Genomic DNA, 25,118 nt, shown 5'->3' with positions numbered 1-25,118 from the left:
AGCTGTCAGCGGGCTTCCCTATTGACAGCTGAATGTAAAAATAAAGAATGCCGGCAATAGAAAATTCATAAAAGAAACTGTGTGGGGTCTCCCCAATCTATACCAAGCCCTTAGTTTTAAAAAATGGTGTGGCCCCCCAAAATCAATACCAGACCCTTATCTGAGCATGCAGCCCGGCAGGCCAGCGAGTGACCCGGCCTCCTGAACTATCCCTACAGGAAGAGGATGATGGCAAACTATCCTGAAAGGTGGAGGATGAAGGATAACTACCCTTTAGAGCTAGAAGATGATGGATAACTATCCCTACAGGAAGAGGGTGATGGAAAACTATCCTGAAAGGTGGAGGATGAAGGATAACTACCCTTTAGAGCTAGAAGATGATGGATAACTATCCCTACAGGAAGAGGGTGATGGAAAACTATCCTGAAAGGTGGAGGATGAAGGATAACTACCCTTTAGAGCTGGAAGATGATGGATAACTATCCCTACAGGAAGAGGGTGATGGAAAACTATCCTGAAAGGTGGAGGATGAAGGATAACGATCTTCAGAGCTAGAAGATGATGGAGAACTATCCCTACAGGAAGAGGGTGATGGAAAACTATCCTGAAAGGTGGAGGATGAAGGATAACGATCTTCAGAGCTAGAAGATGATGGAGAACTATCCCTACAGGAAGAGGGTGATGGCAAACTATCCTGAAAGGTGGAGGATGAAGGATAACGATCTTCAGAGCTGGAAGATGATGAAGAACTATCCCAACAGGAAGAGGGTGATGGAAAACTATCCTGAAAGGTGGAGGATGAAGGATAACGATCTTCAGAGCTGGAAGATGATGGAGAACTATCCCTACAGGAAGAGGGTGATGGAAAACTATCCTGAAAGGTGGAGGATGAAGGATAACTACCCTTTAGAGCTGGAAGATGATGGAGAACTATCCCTACAGGAAGAGGGTGATGGCAAACTATCCTGAAAGGTGGAGGATGAAGGATAACTACCCTTTAGAGCTGGAAGATGATGGAGAACTATCCCTACAGGAAGAGGGTGATGGCAAACTATCCTGAAAGGTGGAGGATGAAGGATAACGATCTTCAGAGCTAGAAGATGATGGAGAACTATCCCTACAGGAAGAGGGTGATGGAAAACTATCCTGAAAGGTGGATGATGAAGGATAACGATCTTCAGAGCTAGAAGATGATGGAGAACTATATTCAGAGGTGAAGGATGAGATCTCTTCTCAGAGGTGGACAGTGATAAGTAACTATCCTTAATGGTCAAGGATGATGCACATCGATCCTCGAGGGTCTGTAGGATGATGGCTAACTATCCTCTCAGGAAGAGGTTGATGGCTAACCATCCTCAAGGTTGGAGGATGATCGGTAACAATCTTTAGAGTTGGAGTACAGTGACTATCTTCAGAGATCTGCACTCACCTGTTTCTGGATCATAGCCATGTCCATCATTCACCAAAATCTTATCAAACGCAATGGTTCCGGCCTCCAATACTGGAATGGTGAGAGCAGCAGAGAAGGAGATTTGAGGAATATCAGGCGGGAGGCCAACAAGACCTGAAGATACAAACAATGTTATTCTATGCAGGGTGTAATATATTCGGTCATCGACTCATACATGGTATTGTATTGTACACTGTGCATTCATCATCATGAGGGCCGCATACCGATCCTTCCACTGTGAGAGAAGTCAGCCCTTCGGGAAGCAGGATTACTGGCAGGAGGCCTAAACCCCCCAATGCCCTAAACCCCCCAACGCTTATTTAACCCTTTCCTAGCCCTACTCTACACCTAACCCTATCACTACCCTAATTCTAATGTAACTCCAAACCCTACCCCACTTCCACCCTAACTCCTAACCCTATCCTGACCCTACTCCACTTCAACCTAAACTCCAAACCCTACTCTTACCAAAACCCACAGACCTTCCTCTAACCCTGAACTAACCTTATTCTAGTTACGGCCTACCTCTACCTTACAGATAAACCTATCTTTAGTTGTATTTTTATCTTAGTTTCTAAAACTATCCCTTCGCTAACCCTAGGCTAGCCCTACTCCTGTCCCTTCTCCAACTCTACTCTAACCCTACACTACCATTTAACTACAAAACCTAGCCCTACTCTAATTTAACTACACACGATCATTTTTCGGGTTGTAAAAAACAACGTTTTTTTCAACTTCATCATTAAAACAGCCTTGCCTACACACGATCGTGAAAAAAATGCTCTAGCGAAGCGCGGTGACGTACAACACGTACGACGGCACTATAAAGGGGAAGTTCCATGCGGATGGCGCCACCCTTTGGGCTGCTTTTGCCGATTTTGTGTTAGTAAAAGACGAGTCGTGCTTTTCTGTCTGTTACGAACGCTAGTTTTACCAGAACGAGCGCTCCCGTCTCATAACTTGCTTCTGAGAAGGCTCGGATTTTTCACGTCGTTAAAGCCCACACACGACTATTTTTTACAACCCGAAAAACGACATTGTTTAAAACGTCGTGAGAAAATAGAGCATGTTGGAAAAACGTTTTGGTCGTTTTTTAGAACCACGAAAAACACCACACACACCATCGTTTTAGATTACATTTTTTACATTTTTTGTTTTTTTACAACCCGAAAAATGATCGTGTGTACGCGGCATAACTCTGAATTCTAACCTTGCTGAGAATTTACACAACCCTACCCTAGCTCCCGGCCTTACCTATTCTAACTTCAACCCTACTCTAACTTTACCCCAACTCCTGTCCCTTCTCAACCTCTATTCTAACCCTACACTACCCCTTATTTACCTAGGGCCAAATTCACGTAGACTCGCGCAAAACTGCGGCGGTGTAACGTATGACATTTACGTTACGCCGCCGCAAGTTTTACGGGCAAGTGCTTGATTCACAAAGCACTTGCCTGTAAAGTTGCAGCGGCGTAGCGTAAATCCCCCGGCGCAAGCCCGCCTAATTAAAATGATCCGGGTAGGGGGCGTGGATCATTTAAATAAGGCGCGTTCCCGCGCCGAACGTACTGCGCATGCGCTGTCCCTAAAATTTACTGACGTGCATTGCGGTAAATGACGTTGCATGGACGTCATTGGTTTCGACGTTAACGTAAATGCCGTCCAGCCCCATTCACGGACGACTTACGCAAACAACGTAAATTTTTAAATTTTGACGCGGGAACGATGGCCATACTTAACATTGGTTGCCCCTCATATAGCAGGGGCAACATTACGAGTCGCAAATCTAATGTAAACGTTGTATCTTCACTGCGTCGACCGCGCGTACGTTCGGGAATTCGCGGATTTTGCTAATTTGCATACTCGATCGGGAAAACGACAGAGGCGACACCTAGCGGCGAAAAAATATTGCATTTACACCTGTCGGATCTAATGGTTATCTATGCGTAACTGATTCTAAGAATCAGTCGCATAGATACGACGGCCCAGATTAGGACTTACGACGGCGCACATTGCGTTGCGCCGTCGTAAGCCCTTTGAGAATCTGGGCCCTAGAGTCTAATTACTAACTCTAATCCTACTCTAACTTTACCCCAACTCCTATCCCTTCTCAATTTCTACTCTAACCCTACGCAACCCCTTATTTACCTATAGCTGGATTCACGTAGGGCGGCGTATGTTTCAGCCGGCGTAGCGTATCGTATTTACGCTACGCCGCTGTAAGTCAGAGAGGCAAGTGCTTTAAGTTACGGCGGCGTAGCGTAAATGGGCCGGCGTAAGCGCGCCTAATTCAAATTGTGAAGAGGTGGGCGTGTTTTATGTAAATAAACCATGACCCCCACGTAAATGACGTTTTGAACGAACGGCGCATGCGCCGTCCGTGGACGTATACCAGTGCGCATGCTCCAAATATTGGTTTCGACGTGAATGTAAATTACGTCCAGCCCCATTCACGGACGACTTACGCAAACGACGTAAACATTTCAAACTTCGACGCGGGACCGACGTCCATACTTAACATTGGCTAGTCCAGCTTTTTGTTCGACTAACTTTACGCCTGAAAACGCCTTATGTAAATGGCGTATCTCTACTGCGACGGGTAAGCGTACGTTCGTGAAAAGGCGTATCTCGCTGATTTACGCATTCTAGGTGTAAATCAGCATTCACGCCCCTAGCGGACGGCCTAAGTAGAAAGCTAAGATACGACGGCGCCGGCCGTCGTATCTTAGCTAGATTTAAGTGTATCTCATTTTGAGAATACACTTAAATATACGACGGCGCAGATTCAGAGTTACGACGCCGTATCTACTGATACGCCGGCTTAACTCTTTCTGAATCTGGCCCCTCAAGTCTAATTACTAACTCTAATCCTACTTACCCCAACTCCTATCCCTTCTCAATTTCTACTCTAACCCTACACAACCCAGAAGCGATTCAGTTCGCATGCGCCGCGCTTTATACGTTTTTCATTCATTCATTCAACCCATTTTGAACTAGATCCTAACTGCTAAACCTAACTCTGAATGGTAACCGTACTGAAACCTAACTCAACTCCACCCTAGCTCATAGCCTTATCCTATTCTAACCCTGAGGCTGGGTTCACACCGTTGCGAATTGGATAAGGTTTACCTGCATCCGATTCGCGATAGCAGGAGATTTTAAACAGCTCTCTATGGAGCCGGTTCACATATCTCCCCAGCGATTTGCACGTGTGTCTTTTGGTCCATTTCAGGTCCAAATTCTGCCTAAAATTCGTCCTGAAATCGGACCTGAAACAGTGAGCCAGGACGCACCAGACCACTGCTGTGAGCTGCATGCGACTCATATGCGAACCCAGGCAAAACCTACTTTAGCTCTACTCTAAACTTACTCAGACACTTCCCTAACTCTTCCCTAACTCTTCCCTAACCCTATTCTATCCCTTCCCTGACCATAATCTTATCTCAGACTTTACACCAACCCAACATTGGGTCTAGTCTAACCTTAGCCTTATTACCCTAATCCTTGACACTCACTTTACCCTATAACCCTGCTGGGAACCCCAGACTAATCCTGAACCTTGTCCTGTGGGTGTCACCTGGGAGAAGTATAAGGATTGCGGGTGATAAGCAGCTTTTCTCTATATAATGACCCCCCCGGCTGCAATGCTCATTTATTTAAAGAGAATTCAGAATTCAGAGATTATTTCACTTGGATGTTCTCCAGGTTCCCGATCTGGCTGGAGAAGACCTCCAGGAAGTCTTTTTCTTTAGAGTATTTCCACATGAAATGAGCAGCTGAGCTCGGAAGACCCTCTGAATGTAGAGCCCCCCACCTCCCAGGGTGATGTAGATATCTCCAATAACATACATTAGAGCTACAGGGAAATGACAGGTCCTCACCACACCCATCAACCTAACTAGCCAGCCTAACTGGGGGCCACCGACCTGACTGTTGCACCCGTGCCACCTCTCCATGTATTGGGCCATACCACCTCTCCAGGGACCAGCCCATACCACCTCTCCAGGGACCAGCCCATACCACCTCTCCAGGGACCGGCCCATACCACCTCTCCAGGGACCGGGCCATACCACCTCTCCAGGGACCGACCCATACCACCTCTCCAGGGACTGGCCCATACCACCTCTCCAGGGACCGACCCATACCACCTCTCCAGGGACCGACCCATACCACCTCTCCAGGGACCGACCCATACCACCTCTCCAGGGACCGGCCCATACCACCTCTCCAGGGACCGGCCCATACCACCTCTCCAGTGACCGACCCATACCACCTCTCCAGGGACCACCTCTCCAGTGAGGCCCGGAGTAAAAAGCCAGAAGACAATAACGTAGGGCCGGGCATGACTGTGGGGAGGTAGGACAAGAAAGGGTTAAGAAGGATGTAAGCTGATTGGTGGAAAGAAAATGCAGGGACTTGCAGTGAGGGGAGGAGCATTATAAAAGGGGAAGGCGTGGACCAGGGAGGAAAGTGCGGGAAGCAAAGACCAGAGGAGGCAGGTTTTTTCTCTCTGCTCCTGGTCTGTTAGATAGTGCGATGGATATTGACCTGATTTTTGCAAGGCTACGGGCGGCGGCTGCGTCTCGGGACCCCGGATGGCTGGAGGAGCAAGTCGGCGGTCTGCTGAGGGAAGAAGCGGGTGGGTCCCAGGAGACAGAAGTGCGGCTGCCTCGTGCTCGGAGGTCCAGGGCCCCGTAGCGTTACTCGCCCAGCCCTACGGTGAGAGCTCAGCGCCCAGTTAGGAGCCCCCATGTGGACCCGGCGCCCCCCCCGGCCAAGCGCGCCAATGCTTCGGCGGGGGGTGAGGCGGACCGGAATCCTCGCCGTCGGCGGAGCTCGGTGGGCGGGGCTACGGGTCACGATGGCGCCCGTTCCTCGCCTGCCCGTCGGGGACACAGGGATCGTTCGGTCTCCCCCTCTAGCCCAGGGACATCGAGGGGGGGGACTCGGCGTGGGAGTAGCAGGGATTCGACCGGCGGGCTGGATTCCCATGCGGCCGCCGGTTCCCGGAGGGGAGGGGGGTCGGACCCCCCCTTGCAGGAAGATGGAGGGCCGGGGCCTAGTCGGGGCCCTGGGAGAGGAGATGGGCAGTCCGCCCCGACGACAGCCGGGTCACAACCTAGAGGTCGCCCGGCGCTTAGGCCAGGGTCTGCGACCCCCAGGCATGGTCCGCCTGGGGGGTTGACTTCGTCTCGGACGCCGGCTTCAGAAGACAGGTCGGAGGGCGAAGTCTCAGAGTCGGACGGAGAGGAGCCCGCGGTGGCGTCGCCGGCGGTGATCGGGCCTGCTAGGGCTGTGGGAGACGCATCCAGCCGACACGGTAAGCACTCTAATTCTATGGAAGGGGATGTAGCTGCTGTTTTGTGTAGATTGTTGGGGGTTGGGGGTGGGGCAATGGGGGTTTCTGGGGGGGGTGTCATGTCAGGGGGGAGTGGGCAGCCTGCCCAATCCCCACCCCCCGCTGCTGGCCCTGGGGTGGCGGGCGTTCCGCCTGCTGCGCCGGGGACACCGGCGGGCCTAGGGGAATTTTTCAGGGGACTGCGGGATCTTGTGCAGAGGTTTTCTGGGGGGCTACAACCATATCCACAGGTGGCGCCGTGGGTGGGGGGAGGGGCGGGGGCTGCAGCGGCAGCACCCCCCGCGGTGGTGGCGGACGTCCCCCTCACCGGGGGGTCGGGGCCGGTTCCGGATAGCAGCACAGGAGGGGATAAGGCGGGGGGGGGACAAGCCAGCGGTGGTCAGATCTGATGTGGTGCGCATAGCTGACGCTGCGAAAGGCGAAGTCTACGTTTGTTATGAGGGTCCGCTTGGGGTGCATTTGAAACAGGAGGTGCGGGACAAGATCGTAAAAGGTGAGTACGTGGAAATCTTCTCCCTCCTTCCTTTGGAGAAGTTCAATCTGGATAGAGTGAAGCCGGATGACTCCAAAAAGGAGGATGAGGAGAAGAGGAGGTACAGGCTGATCCCGCGCACTTTTGTGAACTGGCTACAGGCCTTTGCCATTATGGCCAGCGTCATAGGGGAGAAGAATCCGGAGCATTGCTCCGGGTTGTTCTGCTATATGGACGCGATTGGGGAGGCTCATCGGGTTTATGGGGGGACGGGTTGGCTGCGTTATGACGAGCAATTTCGTCAGCGCAGGGCGGTGCGCCCATCCCTCAGGTGGGACCACAAGGATATCAGTCTGTGGATGCGCATGATGTCGGCTCCACGGGCGTCGAACCAGTTTTTTTCGGGGGGGGCCGGAGGTACATCCACCTCGGGACCGCCGGCCGGAAAAAAGTGGGGGTTATGCTGGAAGTTCAACGAGGGTTCCTGCACATATGGAGGAACCTGTCGTTTCCGTCACGAGTGTTCGGGGTGTGGGGGGAGCCATCCGTTGTCACGATGTTTTAAAAAAGGGAAGCGAACAGGGGAAGCTGGGAACAAGAGGGATGACTCCGGTGAAGTGGGAAAGGATGCGTCCTTTCCTAAATAGGTATCCAGGGCGCTGCTTGCCTCCGGATTCTCGGTGGGTTTTACCATTCCGTGCGCATTGTCAGAGGTGCCACCTTTGGCTAAGAATTTGCGTTCGGCTCTTGAGAACCCGGGGGTAGTGTCAGACAAGTTGGCCAAGGAGGTGGAATTGGGTAGGATGGGGGGGCCGTTCGAGGAGGTGCCTTTGCCCAGGCTGGTGGTGTCGCCCCTGGGAGTGGTGCCCAAAAAAGAGCCGAACAAGTTCCGCCTCATTCACCATTTATCCTTCCCAAAAGGGGGATCGGTGAATGACGCGATTGACCCAGAGGCTTGTACGGTGTCGTACACGTCTTTCGACGCGGCAGTGCAGTGGGTCAGGCGCTATGGGGAGGGAGCGCTCATGGCAAAATCGGACATTGAGGCTGCATTTCGTTTGCTGCCGGTACACCCGGACAGTTTTTGGCTGTTGGGTTGCCGGTGGCAGGGGAAGTATTATGTAGACCAGTGTTTGCCCATGGGGTGCTCCATCTCGTGCGCCTTGTTCGAGAAGTTCAGTTCTTTCTTGGAATGGGTAGTTAGGGACGTGGCAGGGGTAAATTCTGTCATCCACTACCTTGATGATTTTCTGTGCGTTGGACCCCCGGCTTCCAGGGTTTGCGCGACATTGCTGGCAACATTGCAGCATGTGGCGGAAAGGTTTGGAGTGCCGCTGGCGGCAGATAAGACGGAGGGTCCAACTACAGAATTGAGTTTCTTAGGGATTGTGATAGACTCGGTGGCCATGGAGTGTAGGTTACCTGTGGAGAAGGTGGACAATCTCCGGCTGGAGATAAAAGGTATGTTGGGGCGCCAAAAAGTACAGTTGAGGGCACTGCAATCCCTGCTGGGCAAATTGAATTTTGCCTGCCGCATCATCCCTATGGGACGGGTGTTTAGCCGACGGCTGTCGGCGGCTACGGCGGGGGTTAAAGTGCCAACGCACTTTGTAAGACTGACAAGGGAGCTACAGGCGGATTTGCGGGTGTGGCATTCGTTTCTGGAGGACTATAATGGCCGGTCCTTGTGGATGGAAGGCCCGGTGAGTAACTTCGATTTGGACCTGGTCACTGACGCGGCGGGATCTACGGGTTACGGGGCGTTTTTCAAAGGGCACTGGAGTGCGGAGGGGTGGCCGGCGGAGTGGGTCACGGGAGGGTTGGTGAAGAACCTGGTATTGCTGGAATTATTCCCGGTGGTGGTGGCAATGGAATTGTGGGGGGAATGTTGCAGGAATATGAAGATCAGGCTAAACTGTGACAACATGGGGGTGGTACAGGTCATCAATCGGATCACCGCTTCTTCTTTGCCGGTGGTGCGGTTGCTGCGCCATTTGGTGTTGAGATGCCTGCAATGGAACATATTTATGTATGCGGTGCATATTCCGGGTGTGGACAACAAGCTGGCTGACGCGCTGTCTCGCTTTCAGTGGGACAAGTTCAGAGAGTTGGCCCCGCACGCGGACAGAGAAGGGGTCCCCTGCCCGGGGTGGATGTGGGGGATTGTTTCGGAATTGCCGCCACATGGATCAGGCGCTCGGTGAGTGGGCCTACATGGGCGGCGTACGCCAAGGTCTGGAAGGAGTGGGACATTTTCAGGCGCATTTCAGAAGACAAGCCAGGTGATGCCGAAATGGGTTTGTTGGTACTGTACTTTGCGGCTAGACACATGGAAGGGGGCGGGTCGGTTTCCGCGCTGGACAAAAAGTTGGCGGCACTGGCCTTTTTATTTAAGCTGCAGGGCAGGTTGGATTTTACAAAGTCATTTTGGGTAAAACAAGCGGTAAAAGGGTACAGGAAGGGGAACAGGAGCAGGGATACGAGGAGACCGGTGTCCTTCGGGGTTTTGCAGGCGATCTGTGGGGTGCTGTTGGAGGTATGCTCTGGTGAGTATGAAGTTATTTTGTTTAGGGCGGTGTTTACTATCGCGTTTTTTGGGGCGTTCCGGGTGGGAGAATTAGTTAGCCCCTCGAAAACAGTCGGGGGAGGGTTGTTGTTCACAGACGTACAAGTGGGGGAAGGTAGAGTGGTGTTTAGGTTGCGCAGGTCCAAAACGGATCAGGTCGGAAAAGGGGTGGACGTGTTTTTATACGCGCTACACGGGTCAGGGGTTTGCCCGGTGAAGGTGATGAGGGAGTTTTTGGCCATACGCCCGGGGCTGGGAGGGCCCCTGCTACTGCATGCGGACGGGTCGTTCGTGTCCAAGTTTCAATTCACAGCAGTGTTCAGGAAATGCCTAAGGGCAGCTGGGTTCGATGAAAAGCAATTCGCTTCACACTCCTTCCGCATCGGGGCGGCTACTGAGGCGGCTCGGTGCGGGTTGGATGAGGCGGCAGTGAAACGTATCGGCAGGTGGGAATCAAAGAGGTTCAGGTCATACGTTAGACCACATATGGTGACGGAGTAAAAAAGGTATCAGAAGGTGGGAGGTGGTGCATGTGGAAGGTGTTACATGATGCTGTTCACTCAATTTTGTTGTTTGTCTTTTCAGATGGTGGTCAGGAGCGCCTCGTTTGGATCTTGGGGCACTCATATGTGTATTGGGGGGCCAGAAGGGCGGAAGCTAGGCCAGAGGGCAAGCAGCTGGGATTCCCTAGGGGAGAGGCCAGGATACGGTGGTTGGGCATTAGGGGGATGGGATGGGGCAGGGTGCTGCCAGAGGTGCAGCACTATGCCCGATTGGACCGTCCTCCTGATGTGTTAGTCCTCCATGTAGGGGGGAACGATTTAGGAATTAGGCCCATCGGGGACTTGATCACGGCCGTTAAGGCGGATGTATTGACCTTTCGCGCGGCCTATCCGGGAATGCTACTGGTTTGGTCCGACATAATCGCTCGGACCACTTGGCGCATGGCTAGATCGGTATTTAGGCTGAACAAAGGGCGGATCAAGGTTAATAAGGTGATTGGGCGTTTTGTGGTAAGACATGGGGGGCTAGTGGTAAGACACTTGGAGTTGGAGGAGAATGTAGGCTTATACCTCAGTAAGGATGGTGTTCATTTATCTGATGTGGGGATGGAGCTGTGGTTTTTGGATCTGCAGGAGGGAATACAGAGGGCCCTGTGGGTGTGGAGGGGCCCATAAGGGTAAGGCGTTACCCTTTCGGGCTGTGGCGGTGTTCGGTGGTCTTTGATGGTGGCAGTACAGACGGGATGAAAATGGTGGTGGGCTCATCGGTGGGATGGGATCCTTATGGGGGATTATTCCAGTGGAACGGTGTCTGCTGGAATACGGGTATAGTTGCACTGCGGTGGGAAAAGGTTCGTCTCCGAGCTGGGTCGGCTGGGGGCCGGTTATGGTTATGGTTTCCGCAGTGTAAGGTTAAATAAAGGAGGTTTAAGCCGGGTACCGTCAAAGACCAATAGGCTGGGTTACTATTATTAAAAGTGGTTATTAAAGTGTTAAAGGAAAAGTTTTGTTGATTTAAGTATTTTATTTAATATTTATTTAATATTATTTTGTGGTAAAATAAAAATTTTGGCTGTCGTGGCCAAATTTAACTCCAACTACTTGTGTCTCTCGTTTATATATTAATAGGGGGTCAAGGTAATGGTAACATTGTGGTTGGTTTTTGGGGGGTAATTGGGCTATCCGAATTACACTGGTCAAGGGACCGGGCCATACCACCTCTCCAGGGACCGGCCCATACCACCTCTCCAGGGACCGGCCCATACCACCTCTCCAGGGACCGACCCATACCACCTCTCCAGGGACCGGCCCATACCACCTCTCCAGGGACTGGCACATACCACCTCTCCAGGGACCACCTCTCCAGGGACTGGCCCATACCACCTCTACAGGGACCGGCCCATACCACCTCTCCAGGGACCGGCCCATACCACCTCTCCAGTGTCCGGCGGATACCACCTCTCCAGGGACCACCTCTCCAGGGACTGGCCCATACCACCTCTACAGGGACCGGCCCAAACCACCTCTCCAGGGACCACCTCTCCAGGGACCGGGCCATACCACCTCTCCAGGGACCGGCCCATACCACCTCTCCAGGGACCGGCCCATACCACCTCTCCAGGGACCGGCCCAAACCACCTCTCCAGGGACCACCTCTCCAGGGACCGGGCCATACCACCTCTCCAGGGACCGGCCCATACACAGACCAGAAAGACCTTCCTACAAGGCCAGAACAATCTGCAGTGTTCTCCCTCTGAATCTCTGGTTGATCACAGAATAAAATCTGATGGGAATGTCTCACCTTGTTCCCCGCGCAGACCTGAAACAAGAAAACAGGACATTAAATTACACCTCTGACAGGCAGAATTATAACATCATCCATATTATATCTCATACAGACTCAGCCGTGTATAATGGGGGTTCCATATCACACAGACCTCCTATATACTATATACCAGACAGAAAATAATGACCCCCTCTGTCATGTTTGCCGGCCAGTACTGTCCCTGACCATGATGACCAATGGTGGTGCGTCCATAGAGGGCGCAGGAGTGCCGCCCCCTCTCTCCTGCACCCGTCAATCACCAATAGATAGATTAATGCATTGCATGAATCTATCTTTTGTTGCCTCTGCCGCCCCCTATTCAGGTGTTTGGCCCTTTGTTGGGCGCCGGGCATCTGAATTACAGCGGTGGGGGTGTTTTTGAAGTGCCTTATTAGAGCCAGAGGCTCAAATAGGCTTCCTGATTACAGCCTGTGGGCTCTAATAGGCTTCCAATTTCTTAAGCAGCGGGCGCATTGCTGTGCATTCCCTGTTTAAACAGTGCTGTGCAGTGCTTCCCTAACACTGACCCGCCTCTCAGACAATCAGGTGCACCGGGTCTAGTTACCGGTCACCTGAATGGCTGAAGTGACAGGAGCTGTGATTGGACGCCTATCAGGCGTCCAATCATAGCATCTCTGACATAAATGGGATGGGAGAAGACATCGAGGACTCGGAGGGAGTGTGGAAGATGGTGCTGACCCGAGAAAGGTAAGTGCTGGGCGGGGGGGGGGGGCAAATTGGTTGCATTTGATGGGGCAAACTGGCGGCATTTGATGGGCAAACTGGCATCATTTGATGGGGCAAACTGGCGGCATTTGATGGGGCAAACTGGCGGCATTTGATGGGGCAAACTGGCGGCATTTGATGGGGCAAACTGGCTGCATTTGATGGGGCAAACTGGCTGCATTTGATGGGGCAAACTGGCGGCATTTGATGGGGCAAACTGGCGGCATTTGATGGGGCAAACTGGCGGCATTTGATGGGGCAAACTGGCGGCATTTGATGGGGCAAACTGGCGGCATTTGATGGGGCAAACTGGCGGCATTTGATGGGGCAAACTGGCTGCATTTGATGGGGCAAACTGGCGGCATTTGATGGGGCAAAATTACGGCATTTGATGGGGCAAACTGACATCATTTGATGGGGCAAACTGGCATCATTTGATGGGGCAAAATGGCGGCATTTGATGGGGCAAACTGGCTGCATTTGATGGGGCAAACTGGCGGCATTTGATGGGGCAAACTGGCCGCATTTGATGGGGCAAACTGGCCGCATTTGATGGGCAAACTGGCGGCATTTGATGGGCAAACTGGCTGTATTTGATGGGGCAAACTGGCGGCATTTGATGGGGCAAACTGGCTGCATTTGATGGGGCAAACTGGCGGCATTTGATGGGGCAAACTGGCGGCATTTGATGGGGCAAACTGGCGGCATTTGATGGGGCAAACTGGCGGCATTTGATGGGGCAAACTGGCGGCATTTGATGGGGCAAACTGGCTGCATTTGATGGGGCAAACTGGCGGCATTTGATGGGGCAAAATTACGGCATTTGATGGGGCAAACTGACATCATTTGATGGGGCAAACTGGCATCATTTGATGGGGCAAAATGGCGGCATTTGATGGGGCAAACTGGCTGCATTTGATGGGGCAAACTGGCGGCATTTGATGGGGCAAACTGGCCGCATTTGATGGGGCAAACTGGCCGCATTTGATGGGCAAACTGGCGGCATTTGATGGGCAAACTGGCTGTATTTGATGGGGCAAACTGGCGGCATTTGATGGGGCAAACTGGCTGCATTTGATGGGGCAAACTGGCATCATTTGATGGGGCAAACTGGCGGCATTTGATGGGGCAAACTGGCGGCATTTGATGGGGCAAATGGCGACATTTGATGGGGCAAACTGGCGGCATTTGATGGGGCAAACTGGCGGCATTTGATGGGTCAAACTGGCGGCATTTAATGGGGCAAACTGGCTGTATTTGATGGGCACAGTGGCTTTGGTTAATGGGCACAGTGGCAGGAATTGATGGGCCACAATAGCTGCGTTTGATGGGCACAGTGGCGGCAATTGATGGGCACAGTAGCTGGGTCTGATGGGCACAGTGGCAGCAATTGATGGGCACAGTAGCTGCATTTGATGGGCACAGTGGCGGCAATTGATGTGCAAACTGGCGGCATTTGATGGGGCAAACTGGTTGCATTTGATGGGCACAGTGGCTTTGTTTAATGGGCACAGTGGCGGCAATTGATGGACACAGTAGCTGCGTTTGATGGGCAAAGTGGCGCCAATTTATGGGCACAGTAGCTGTGTTTGATGGGCACAGTGGCGGCAATTGATGGGCACAGTGGCGGCAATTGATTTTTTTTGTCCCGGGAAAAAAAATTAAAAGCCAGCAGCTACACATACTGCAGCTACTGACTTTTTATAATTGAACACTTCCCTGTCCTGCAGTCCCTCGATGTTGGCACCGCATGTTTCCATCAGCTGTCGGGTGCTGCCGTCGCCATTGCGGGTAAGGGGAGCCGGCAGAGTAGCCTTTCGGCTTCACGCCGGTAACCCTACTGCGCATGCGCGAGGCCCTGCTCCTCTCTCCTATTAGCCCGGCGGCCAGGGGAGGAAGAGGAGGGAGCCCTGCGGTGACGTCATAGCCGCGTTACGGCCGTGGCCGCACTTGTGGAAGTGGTATCCTGTCCCACCCCCCCCCCGAAAGGTGCCAATCTGATGAGCGGAAGTTCCACTTTAGGGTGGATCTCCGCTTTAAAGTTGTAGCTCCAGTATCTATGTGTGTATCCGGAAGAACTGATCTCACCTGGTGGTCCTATGGGCCCTTGTTTTCCAGCTGCCCCATCTTTACCAGGGGGTCCAAGAGGTCCTTGTGGCCCGGGGGGCCCAGTCTTCCCAATTGGGCCAGGAGGACCTGGCAGGCCTGGAGGTCCTATGATAATGAGAAGGTAGGAAGAGGTAAGATTTGAGGTATGTATTAAATATCAACATTTCTGTACATATCGTGATAAAGGGTCAGGCCACCCATAAAATATTTTACCACTATAGATGGGCCGAGATAACTGTTGGCTTCTTCTATCGCCTACTTACAATAGTGGTGAGATCCTCTCCACCATAGTTCCTGCACACCTTGCCGTGCGGACCTGTGAGCCTGAGAGACGTCTAACCTGAACCCCCATAGATATTTCATACGTCTAACCTGAACCCCCATAGATATTTCAGACGTCTAACCTGAACCCCCATAGATATTTCATACATCCAACCTGAACCCCCATAGATATTTCATACATCTAACCTGAACCCCCATAGATATTTCAGACGTCTAACCTGAACCCCCATAGATATTTCATACATCTAACCTGAACCTCCATAGATATTTCATACATCTAACCTGAACCCCCATAGATATTTCATACATCTAACCTGAACCACCATAGATATTTCATACATCTAACCTGAACCCCCATAGATATTTCATACATCTAACCTGAACCCCCATAGATATTTCATACATCTAACCTGAACCCCCATAGATATTTCAGACGTATAACCTGAACCCCCATAGATATTTCATACATCTAACCTGAACCCCCATAGATATTTCATACGTCTAACCTGAACCTCCATAGATATTTCATACATCTAACCTGAACCCCCATAGATATTTCATACATCTAACCTGAACCCCCATAGATATTTCAGACGTCTAACCTGAACCCCCATAGATATTTCATACATCTAACCTGAACCCCCATAGATATTTCATACATCCAACCTGAACCCCCATAGATATTTCATACATCTAACCTGAACCCCCATAGATATTTCATACATCTAACCTGAACCCCCATAGATATTTCATACATCTAACCTGAACCCCCATAGATATTTCATACATCTAACCTGAACCCCCATAGATATTTCAGACGTCTAACCTGAACCCCCATAGATATTGCATACATCTAACCTGAACCCCCATAGATATTTCATACATCCAACCTGAACCCCCATAGATATTTCATACATCTAACCTGAACCCCCATAGATATTTCATACATCTAACCTGAACCCCCATAGATATTCCATACATCCAACCTGAACCCCCATAGATATTTCAGACGTCTAACCTGAACCCCCATAGATATTTCAGACATCTAAACTGAACCCCCATAGATATTTCAGACGTATAACCTGAACCCCCATAGATATTTCATACATCTAACCTGAACCCCCATAGATATTTCATACGTCTAACCTGAACCCCCATAGATATTTCATACATCTAACCTGAACCCCCATAGATATTTCATACATCCAACCTGAACCCCCATAGAAATTTTATACATCCAACCTGAACCCCCATAGATATTTCAGACGTCTAACCTGAACCCCCATAGATATTTCTGACATCCAACCTGAACCCCCATAGATATTTCATACATCTAACCTGAACCCCCATAGATATTTCAGACATCTAACCTGAACCCCCATAGATATTTCATACATCTAACCTGAACCCCCATAGATATTTCATACATCCAACCTGAACCCCCATAGATATTTCATACATCCAACCTGAACCCCCATAGATATTTCATACATCTAACCTGAACCCCCATAGATATTTCATACATCTAACCTGAACCCCCATAGATATTTCATACATCTAACCTGAACCCCCATAGATATTTCATACATCTAACCTGAACCCCCATAGATATTTCATACATCTAACCTGAACCCCCATAGATATTTCATACATCTAACCTGAACCCCCATAGATATTTCAGACGTCTAACCTGAACCCCCATAGATATTTCATACATCTAACCTGAACCCCCATAGATATTTCATACATCTAACCTGAACCCCCATAGATATTTCATACATCCAACCTGAACCCCTATAGATATTTCATACATCTAACCTGAACCCCCATAGATATTTCATACATCTAACCTGAACCCCCATAGATATTTCATACATCTAACCTGAACCCCCATAGATATTTCATACATCTAACCTGAACCCCCATAGATATTTCATACATCTAACCTGAACCCCCATAGATACTTCAGACATCTAACCTGAACCCCCATAGATATTTCATACATCTAACCTGAACCTCCATAGATATTTTAGGTCTGGTCCCCCATATGCTCATCTCCCCCCCCCCCCCCATGTTGCTCTGGTCCCCCATATGCTCACCTCTTCCTCCATGCTGATCTGGTCTCCCATATGCTCATCTCTCCCCCCCCCCATGTTGCTCTAGTCCCCCATATGTTCATCTCTCCCCCATGCTGCTCTGGTCCCCCATATGCTCATCTCTTCCCCCCATGCTGCTCTGGTCCCCCATATGCTCATCTCTCTCCCCCATGCTGCTCTGGTCCCCCATATGCTAATTTCTTCCCCCCCCATGCTGATCTGGTCCCCCATATGCTCATCTCTTCCCCCCCATGTTGCTCTGGTCCCCCATATGCTCATCTCTTCCTCCGTGCTGCTCTGGTCCCCCATATGCTCATCTCTTCCTCCCCATGCTGCTCTGGTCCCCCATATGCTCATTTCTTCCCCCCCCCCCATGCTGCTCTGGTCCCCCATATGCTCATCTCTCTCCCCCATGCTGCTCTGGTCCCCCATATGCTCATCTCTCCCCCCCATGTTTCTCTGGTCCCCCATATGCTCATCTCTTCCTCCCCATGCTGCTCTGGTCCTCCATATGCTCATCTCTTCCCCCCCCATGCTGCTCTTGTCCCCCATATGCTCATCTCTCCCCCCCATGTTTCTCTGGTCCCCCATATGCTCATCTCTTCCTCCCCATGCTGCTCTGGTCCTCCATATGCTCATCTCTTCCCCCCCCATGCTGCTCTGGTCCCCCATATGCTCATCTCTTTCTCCATGCTGATCTGGTCTCCCATATGCTCATTTCTTCCCCCCCATGCTGCTCTGGTCCCCCATATGCTCATCTCTTCCTCCATGCTGCTCTGGTCCCCCATATGCTTATCTCTTCCCCCCCCATGCTGCTCTGGTCCCCCATATGCTCATCTCTTCCCCCCCCCATGTTGCTCTGGTCCCCCATATGCTCATCTCTTCCCCCCCCATGCTGCTCTGGTCCCCCATATGCTCATCTCTTCCTCCATGTTGCTCTGGTCCCCCATATGCTCATCTCTTCCTCCATGCTGCTCTGGTCCCCCATATGCTCATCTCTTCCCCCCCCATGCTGCTCTGGTCCCCCATATGCTCATCTCTTCCTCCATGTTGCTCTGGTCCCCCATATGCTCATCTCTTCCTCCATGCTGCTCTGGTCCCCCATATGCTTATCTCTTCCCCCCCATGCTGCTCTGGTCCCCCATATGCTCATCTCTCTCCCCCATGCTGCTCTGGTCCCCCATATGCTCATCTCTTTCTCCATGCTGATCTGGTCTCCCATATGCTCATCTCTTCCCCCCCCATGTTGCTCTGGTCCCCCATATGCTCATCTCTTCCCCCCCATGCTGCTCTGGTCCCCCATATGCTCATCTCTCTCCCCCATGCTGCTCTGGTCCCCCATATGCTCATCTCTTCCTCCATGCTGCTCTGGTCCCCCATATGCTTATCTCTTCCCCCCCCATGCTGCTCTGGTCCCCCATATGCTTATCTCTTCCCCCCCCATGCTGCTCTGGTCCCCCATATGCTCATCTCTTCCCCCCCCATGTTGCTCTGGTCCCCCATATGCTCATCTCTTCCCCCCCATGCTGCTCTGGTCCCCCATATGCTCATCTCTCTCCCCCATGCTGCTCTGGTCCCCCATATGCTCAGGAGTCGGCAATGAGAAGCTCATCATACGATCCGGAAAAGAGGGCTGCCACACACAGCTGTAACATAGGCTTCCTCGGCACTCGTTGCCCTGCTCTTTCCTTCCCCCCGCACTCCATCCTGTCTGCTGCCACAGAGAATCTAGATGGAGTGCGGGGGGAAGGAAAGATCAGAGAAGGAGTGCCGAGGAAGCTTATGTTACAGCTGTGTGTGGCCGCCCTCCTTTCCGGATCGTATGATGAGCTTCTCATTGCTGACTCCTGAGCATCATGTCTGTATTCAGTCGAGCTGCAGGGAGAGGAGGTGAGTGCTGCGGGGGAACAGAGGACCGGAGAGAGACTGCAGTCTGCTGTCATTGAAACTGGCCCACTGATCCATCGGCCCACCGGGAAACTCCCAGTAGTCCTGATGGCCAGTACATGCCTGTCTGTGTCTAATCTATGTCTTCATTTGGTATTGAGGTACATCAACAAGCTAGGAACAAGAATGTACAAAGTTTGTCCTGAATCTGGAGACACCTCCCCCTTACCCTCTAATACCCCCCACACAGGTGGTCCTTACCCATGAAGTCCTGAAGAGTGAAGTTCTGCCACTCAGAAGACATAAGAATCATGGAGGAGTTCAGGCTGTTGATTCTCCCGTTGATTCCATTGAGTTGGCTGCTATGGAGTTTATCGAACCAGGCGCTGTGAGTGCGCAGGGTGCTGTTCACCTCTTGCACGCAGTTCCACAGTCCCGACACATGTTTGTTCAGGTTCTCTTTGATCTTGTGGAGGCTTCCAGAGACGGAATCCAGCTTCACACAGATGTTCTCCAGCTTGGAAACTCTCTCTTCCAAGCCGCTGGAAGACCTCCTGCACTCCTGGGTTTCCTCCATCACTGTGCTTCCATACCTGTGGATCTCTTTATTGAACAGGTCAAACTTTTCCGAGTTGTCCTTGATGTGCTCTGTCACCTCCTCCTGGATTTTATTGATCTCAGAAATCAGCTTGTGTTTGGTGGTTGACAGGTCGTGGATGTCGGTCTGCTGGCGTCCGATGCTCTCTTGGAGGTCTTTGACGCTGTCATTCAGGGAAGTGAAGGTCACGATGATGTTGGACACTTCTCCTTGTAGGTTCTTCAGGTCTCGGCTATTACTTCCACCAAAGACCTCAAAGCCGTCTAGTCGTTTGTTGGAGCCACTTTCATCCTCGGGTTTCTTCAGAAACTGGCAAGTGTCGGTGCACTCGCCCACCTGCTCCTTCAGTTTGCCCACCTCTTCCTGCAGGTTGGAGCACACCTGACCACAGCTCTTGTAGTCAAACTCAATCATCTTTCTCAGGGATTTAATGCCATTTTCCATATCCAGTATTTTTCCATTGGTGTCATTCTGGTACTGAGCGATGTTCAGATCAAACCTATCCAGGTCGGATAAGATGGTGGATGTAAACCTATCCTGTGAGTCTTTGATATCGGACAAGGACTTTCGGAAAGTCTCTCCGCTGGAGTCCACTATCATTTTCACATGGGTCATCTCACCATCCAGGTCCATCAATGTATCCTGCATGGAGCTTCCAGATATTCGGAGGTTGGTTACATCAGAGTGGACATTGTGGATCTGATCTTCGTGATCTTTTACCCTCTTGTCTAAATCTTCGTATAATTTTGTCACGTCGGAACCGTGACCGTTACATTGATTGCTGCAGCTTTCCATGGTGTCAGTCACCTGGTTCCTCATGCCGTCCAAATCTTCAACCACTTTATTAAGTTGGTCTTCATTCTTTTCCACCTGATCCCTGAGAGAGTCGATGTCGTCGGTCAGACCCGTTATCCTTTGGTCCATCAGGTCTCGGAATCCGGAGCTGTTCCCGAGCTCAGTCAGAAGAAGGGTGATTTTGAAGTCGTTGCCGTTGATGCGATTCTTCATTTCATCTCTCAGTTTCTTGATCTCGTCCTGGAAGAAGTTCTGCATCTCATCGCGGTAGTGGTAGTAATGTTCCTCCAGGGTGTGTTTTGTAGTATTCATTCTGCCTTCGATATCTGACAGGCGGTTGTCAACTTTGTTGATGGCATTGTTGTTATTTTCACCCATTTCACGGTCCAGTCGCACGGTCAGGGCAACGACGGAGCCAGATAAGGTGTCTGATTTCTTCTCGGCCTCGGTCACTCTCCTGCGCAGATCAGTGACTTCTGCGCAGCAGTCCTTGGGAACACGCGCAGTCAGCTCCACCATGCGTGTCTGAATGTTCTGCACAATGTCCCTGTTCCGCTGGTCCACCGAATTTATGAATTTCTCTAGTCCTCGAATACGATCTCTGTCCTCGTTCTGCTGGTTTCGGAAGCCGTCCACTCCCGCCAGACAAGCAGAACAAGATTGCTGCATCCTCTTCTCTACTTCCTGTAGGATGTCCCCCTTCAGGTCGGTCAGTTTTTGGCCCACTACAATTTCTGGGCCATCATGGTGCTTGTTGTTGGCATTGTTGAGATTGCCCAGCTCTTGGTCGTGGTCTTTCACCTTTTTGTCCAGGTTTGTTAGAAGAGTCTGAATGTCGTTAAGTTTCTCGGACATGTCCGACTGACCCGGGGCAGAATCTGCCGGCTGTTTTCCATTTAACACATTCTGAACGGTCAGCCGAATCTCGGACTGGAACTTCTCATTCATTCCTTGAAGTGTAGACTGGATTGTCTGGAGCTCCTTGGTCAGGCGCTGGACCTTGTCTTCCAGCTGCTTCACTTTCTCCGAGTCCCCTTGGCCTGAAAGAAGGTGCAGAAAAATCAGATGTTAGAGGCTTATCAAAGGAATACTCATGGAATTGGTTACAGTACACACAATAGAAAAGTCCAATTTTACGAGACCACTGCAATACCTGAGAGAAGGTTCGGGGACCCAGAAGAGGAGAAGATAGACCCAAAGAGACACTGCAAAGGGTGAGACAGAAACAGACAGTAATTGGTGCAGAGAACTAGAAAAAAGAAAGAAAATTAGAAAACAGAGAGAAATAGAGCAGAGGAGAAGCTTCAACATGAGCGTAAACAGGACCGTAGTAAGAACACACCCAACCACAATACAGGACCGAGGTGAGGATCTACCCCACCACAATTTGGGACCGAGGTGAGGACCCACCCAACCACAATACGGGACCGAGGTGAGGACCCACCCAACCACAATACAGGACTGAGGTGAGGATCTACCCCACCACAATTTGGGACCAAGGTGAGGACCCACCCAACCACAATACGGGACCGAGGTGAGGACCCACCCAACCACAATACAGGACTGAGGTGAGGATCTACCCCACCACAATTTGGGACCAAGGTGAGGACCCACCCAACCACAATACGGGACCGAGGTGAGGACCCACCCAACCACAATACAGGACTGAGGTGAGGATCTACCCCACCACAATTTGGGACTGAGGTGAGGATCTACCCCAAAGGAGAAAGAAGATTCGCGGTCCAGGGTCCCAGACTATGGAACGCTTTACCAACCAGCATTCGGTTGGAGGAAAATCACTTGGCATTCAGGAGAAAGATCAAAACTCATCTCTTTTGATACAAAAGAGACAGGAACAACAAGCGCCCAGAGGCGATTCGGTTCGCATGTGCCGCGCTATATAAGTTTTCATTCATTCATTCATTCACAATTTGGGACCGAGGTGAGGACCCACCCAACCACAATACGGGACCGAGGTGAGTACCCACTCAACCACAATACAGGACTGAGGTGAGGATCTACCCCACCACAATATGGGACCGAGGTGAGGACCCACCCAACCACAGTACGAGACCAAGGTGAGGACCCACCCAACCACAGTACGAGACCAAGGTGAGGACCCACCCAACCACAGTACGAGACCAAGGTGAGGATCCATCCCACCAAAACATGGGACTGAGGTGAGGATTCACCCAACCACAAAAGGAGACTGAGGTGAGAACCCACCCAACCACAGTATGGGACCGTGGTGAGGACACACCCCATCAAAATAGAGGGCTGAGGTGAGGATCTACCCAATCTGACTCCAGCCTCGGACCCTGGCTAGTTCTTTGTTTATCCTGACTTCTGGAATCCCTGACTACGGCTTTACCTCAACTATCCTTTGGCAAATTCCTGTCAAGCCCCCGTGCACAGACTCAAAGCCCAGATCGCTTCTTACCTTGTTACCGTGGGCTGTGTGTATTTACAAGGGTGAGCATACAACTCTGCACTATGGACTCCAACCAAGGTAAGCCCTTACACCCTTCAGGGGAGGGGCCTACCCTACAGCGGCTGTGTGTGTGTTCATCCCTTCAGGGGAGGGCTTTGTGTGGGTTGTTCCTTTGCGTGGTTGGAGGTCTATCCTGGAGGATTCTTCCCTTTGGGCATGAGGGTCTATCCTGAAGAGCTGTATATGAATTCTTCCCTTCAGGGGAGGGGCCTAGCCTAGAGCGGCTGTGTGTGAGTTCTTCCCTTCAGGGGAGGCGCCTAGTTGGGAGGGCTTTGTGTGGGTTGTTCCTTGCATAGTTGGAGGTCTATCCTGGAGGGTTCTTCCCTTTGGGCATGATGGTCTATCCTGAAGAGCTGTATATGAATTCTTCTCTTCAGGGGAGGGGCCTAGCCTAGAGGGGCTGTGTGTGAGTTCTTCTCTTCAGGGGAGGCGCCTAGTTTGGAGAGCTTTGTGTGGGTTGTTCCTTGTGTAGTTGGAGGTCTATCCTGGAGGGTTCTTCCCTTTGGGCATGATGGTCTATCCTGAAGAGCTGTATATGAATTCTTCTCTTCAGGGGAGGGGCCTAGCCTAGAGCGGCTGTGTGTGAGTTCTTCCCTTCAGGGGAGGCGCCTAGTTGGGAGGGCTTTGTGTGGGTTGTTCCTTGCGTAGTTGGAGGGCTATCCTGGAGGCTTCTTCCCTTTGGGCATGATGGTCTATCCTGAAGAGCTGTATATGAATTCTTCCCTTCAGGGGAGGGGCCTAGCCTAGGGGGGGTTGTGTGTGAGTTCTTCCCTTCAGGGGAGGCACCTAGTTGGGAGGGCTTTGTGTGGGTTGTTCCTTGCGTAGTTGGAGGTCTATCCTGGAGGGTTCTTCCCTTTGGGCATGAGGGTCTATCCTGGAGAGCTGTATATGAATTCTTCCCTTCAGGGGAGGGGCCTAGCCTAGAGCGGCTGTGTGTGAGTTCTTCCCTTCAGGGGAGGCGCCTAGTTGGGAGGGCTTTGTGTGGGTTGTTCCTTGCGGGGTTGGAGGTCTGTCCTGGAGGGTTCTGTGTAGGTTCTTCCCTTCAAGAGAGGGACCTCTTCTGAGTGGTTCTGTGTGGGTTCCTTTCTTTTGGAGGGGGCATTTTCTGCCAACGCTGCATGGTCCTCACTGATCTATGTCTGAGATCTCGCTGGCTGCCTCACACAACGGAGCAGACCTAAGCCTCCTCCCACTCCTCTCTGTTTACATCTACAGGAGGGGAGGCGGCTTTGGTTTGCTCTGCTGTATGAGAGGGTGGAGGGAGTCCAACGGACACAATGTTGTATCCCGGGTCAATGGCCCCTAGCAAATATACTAGGGGGTCCAATGGAACTGGTACTTGTGCCACTCTACTAATACACTGTGATACTTCCTCCCAGTACCTATGAAGCTTTGGGCATCTCCAAATCAAATGTATGAAGTCCCCCTGCTGGGCCTTACATTTTGGGCACATAGGAGTATCCCTTCTTCCCCATCTATGTAGTTGTGGCGCAGTTCTATAAGCCCTGTTTAATATAAAAAGTTGCGACAGTTTGTGTGACGCAGAGACGGATACCGCTGGGACAGATTCAATCGCCCTCTCCCACTGATCTCCGTCTAACTCCCCGATGTCTTCCCCCCATCTCCTGCGGCTTCTAAGGGAGGCATGGCTCTGAATTGTTGCTAACAGTCCCTCATATATTTTTGTTATCAGTCCTCTCCGAGCTTCTGCTTGCAAAACCACCGTCATCAAAGGGGACGAAGGTCTGAAAATGTTAATGTCTGCACTGATGGAGCAGGAGGGGGGTGTGTCTGCACTGATGGAGGGAGCATTTGCACTGAGGGTGGTCTGCACTGATTGAGAGGGGGTGTCTGCACTGATGGAGGGGGCACTGATGGAGGGGGGTGTGCAATGAGGGAGGTCTGCACTTATGGAGGTGGGTGTGTGCACTGAGGGGGGTCTGCACTGATAGAAGGGTG

The 25,118-nt window shown here is 51.4% G+C and overlaps 1 protein-coding gene across 2 annotated transcripts in view; it reads right to left on the bottom strand.

Annotated features, from left to right (window-relative positions):
* EMILIN1 (elastin microfibril interfacer 1) overlaps window positions 1–25,118 on the bottom strand; it is an 87,501-nt gene that overhangs the window by 4,732 nt on the left and 57,651 nt on the right. For both annotated transcript variants that reach the window (XM_040347878.1, XM_040347880.1), the window contains 4 exons: window positions 19,537–21,708; window positions 14,990–15,115; window positions 12,152–12,169; window positions 1,430–1,564 (listed from right to left, as the gene is read on the bottom strand). In XM_040347878.1, the coding sequence (XP_040203812.1) occupies window positions 1,430–1,564; window positions 12,152–12,169; window positions 14,990–15,115; window positions 19,537–21,708 (2,451 nt within the window). The remainder of the gene's footprint in view (window positions 1–1,429; window positions 1,565–12,151; window positions 12,170–14,989; window positions 15,116–19,536; window positions 21,709–25,118) is intronic.

This window comes from Rana temporaria, chromosome 4 (genome assembly GCF_905171775.1).
Source record: "Rana temporaria chromosome 4, aRanTem1.1, whole genome shotgun sequence".
NCBI classification, from domain to species: domain Eukaryota; kingdom Metazoa; phylum Chordata; class Amphibia; order Anura; family Ranidae; genus Rana; species Rana temporaria.
This window is presented reverse-complemented; position numbering and strand designations above follow the sequence as displayed.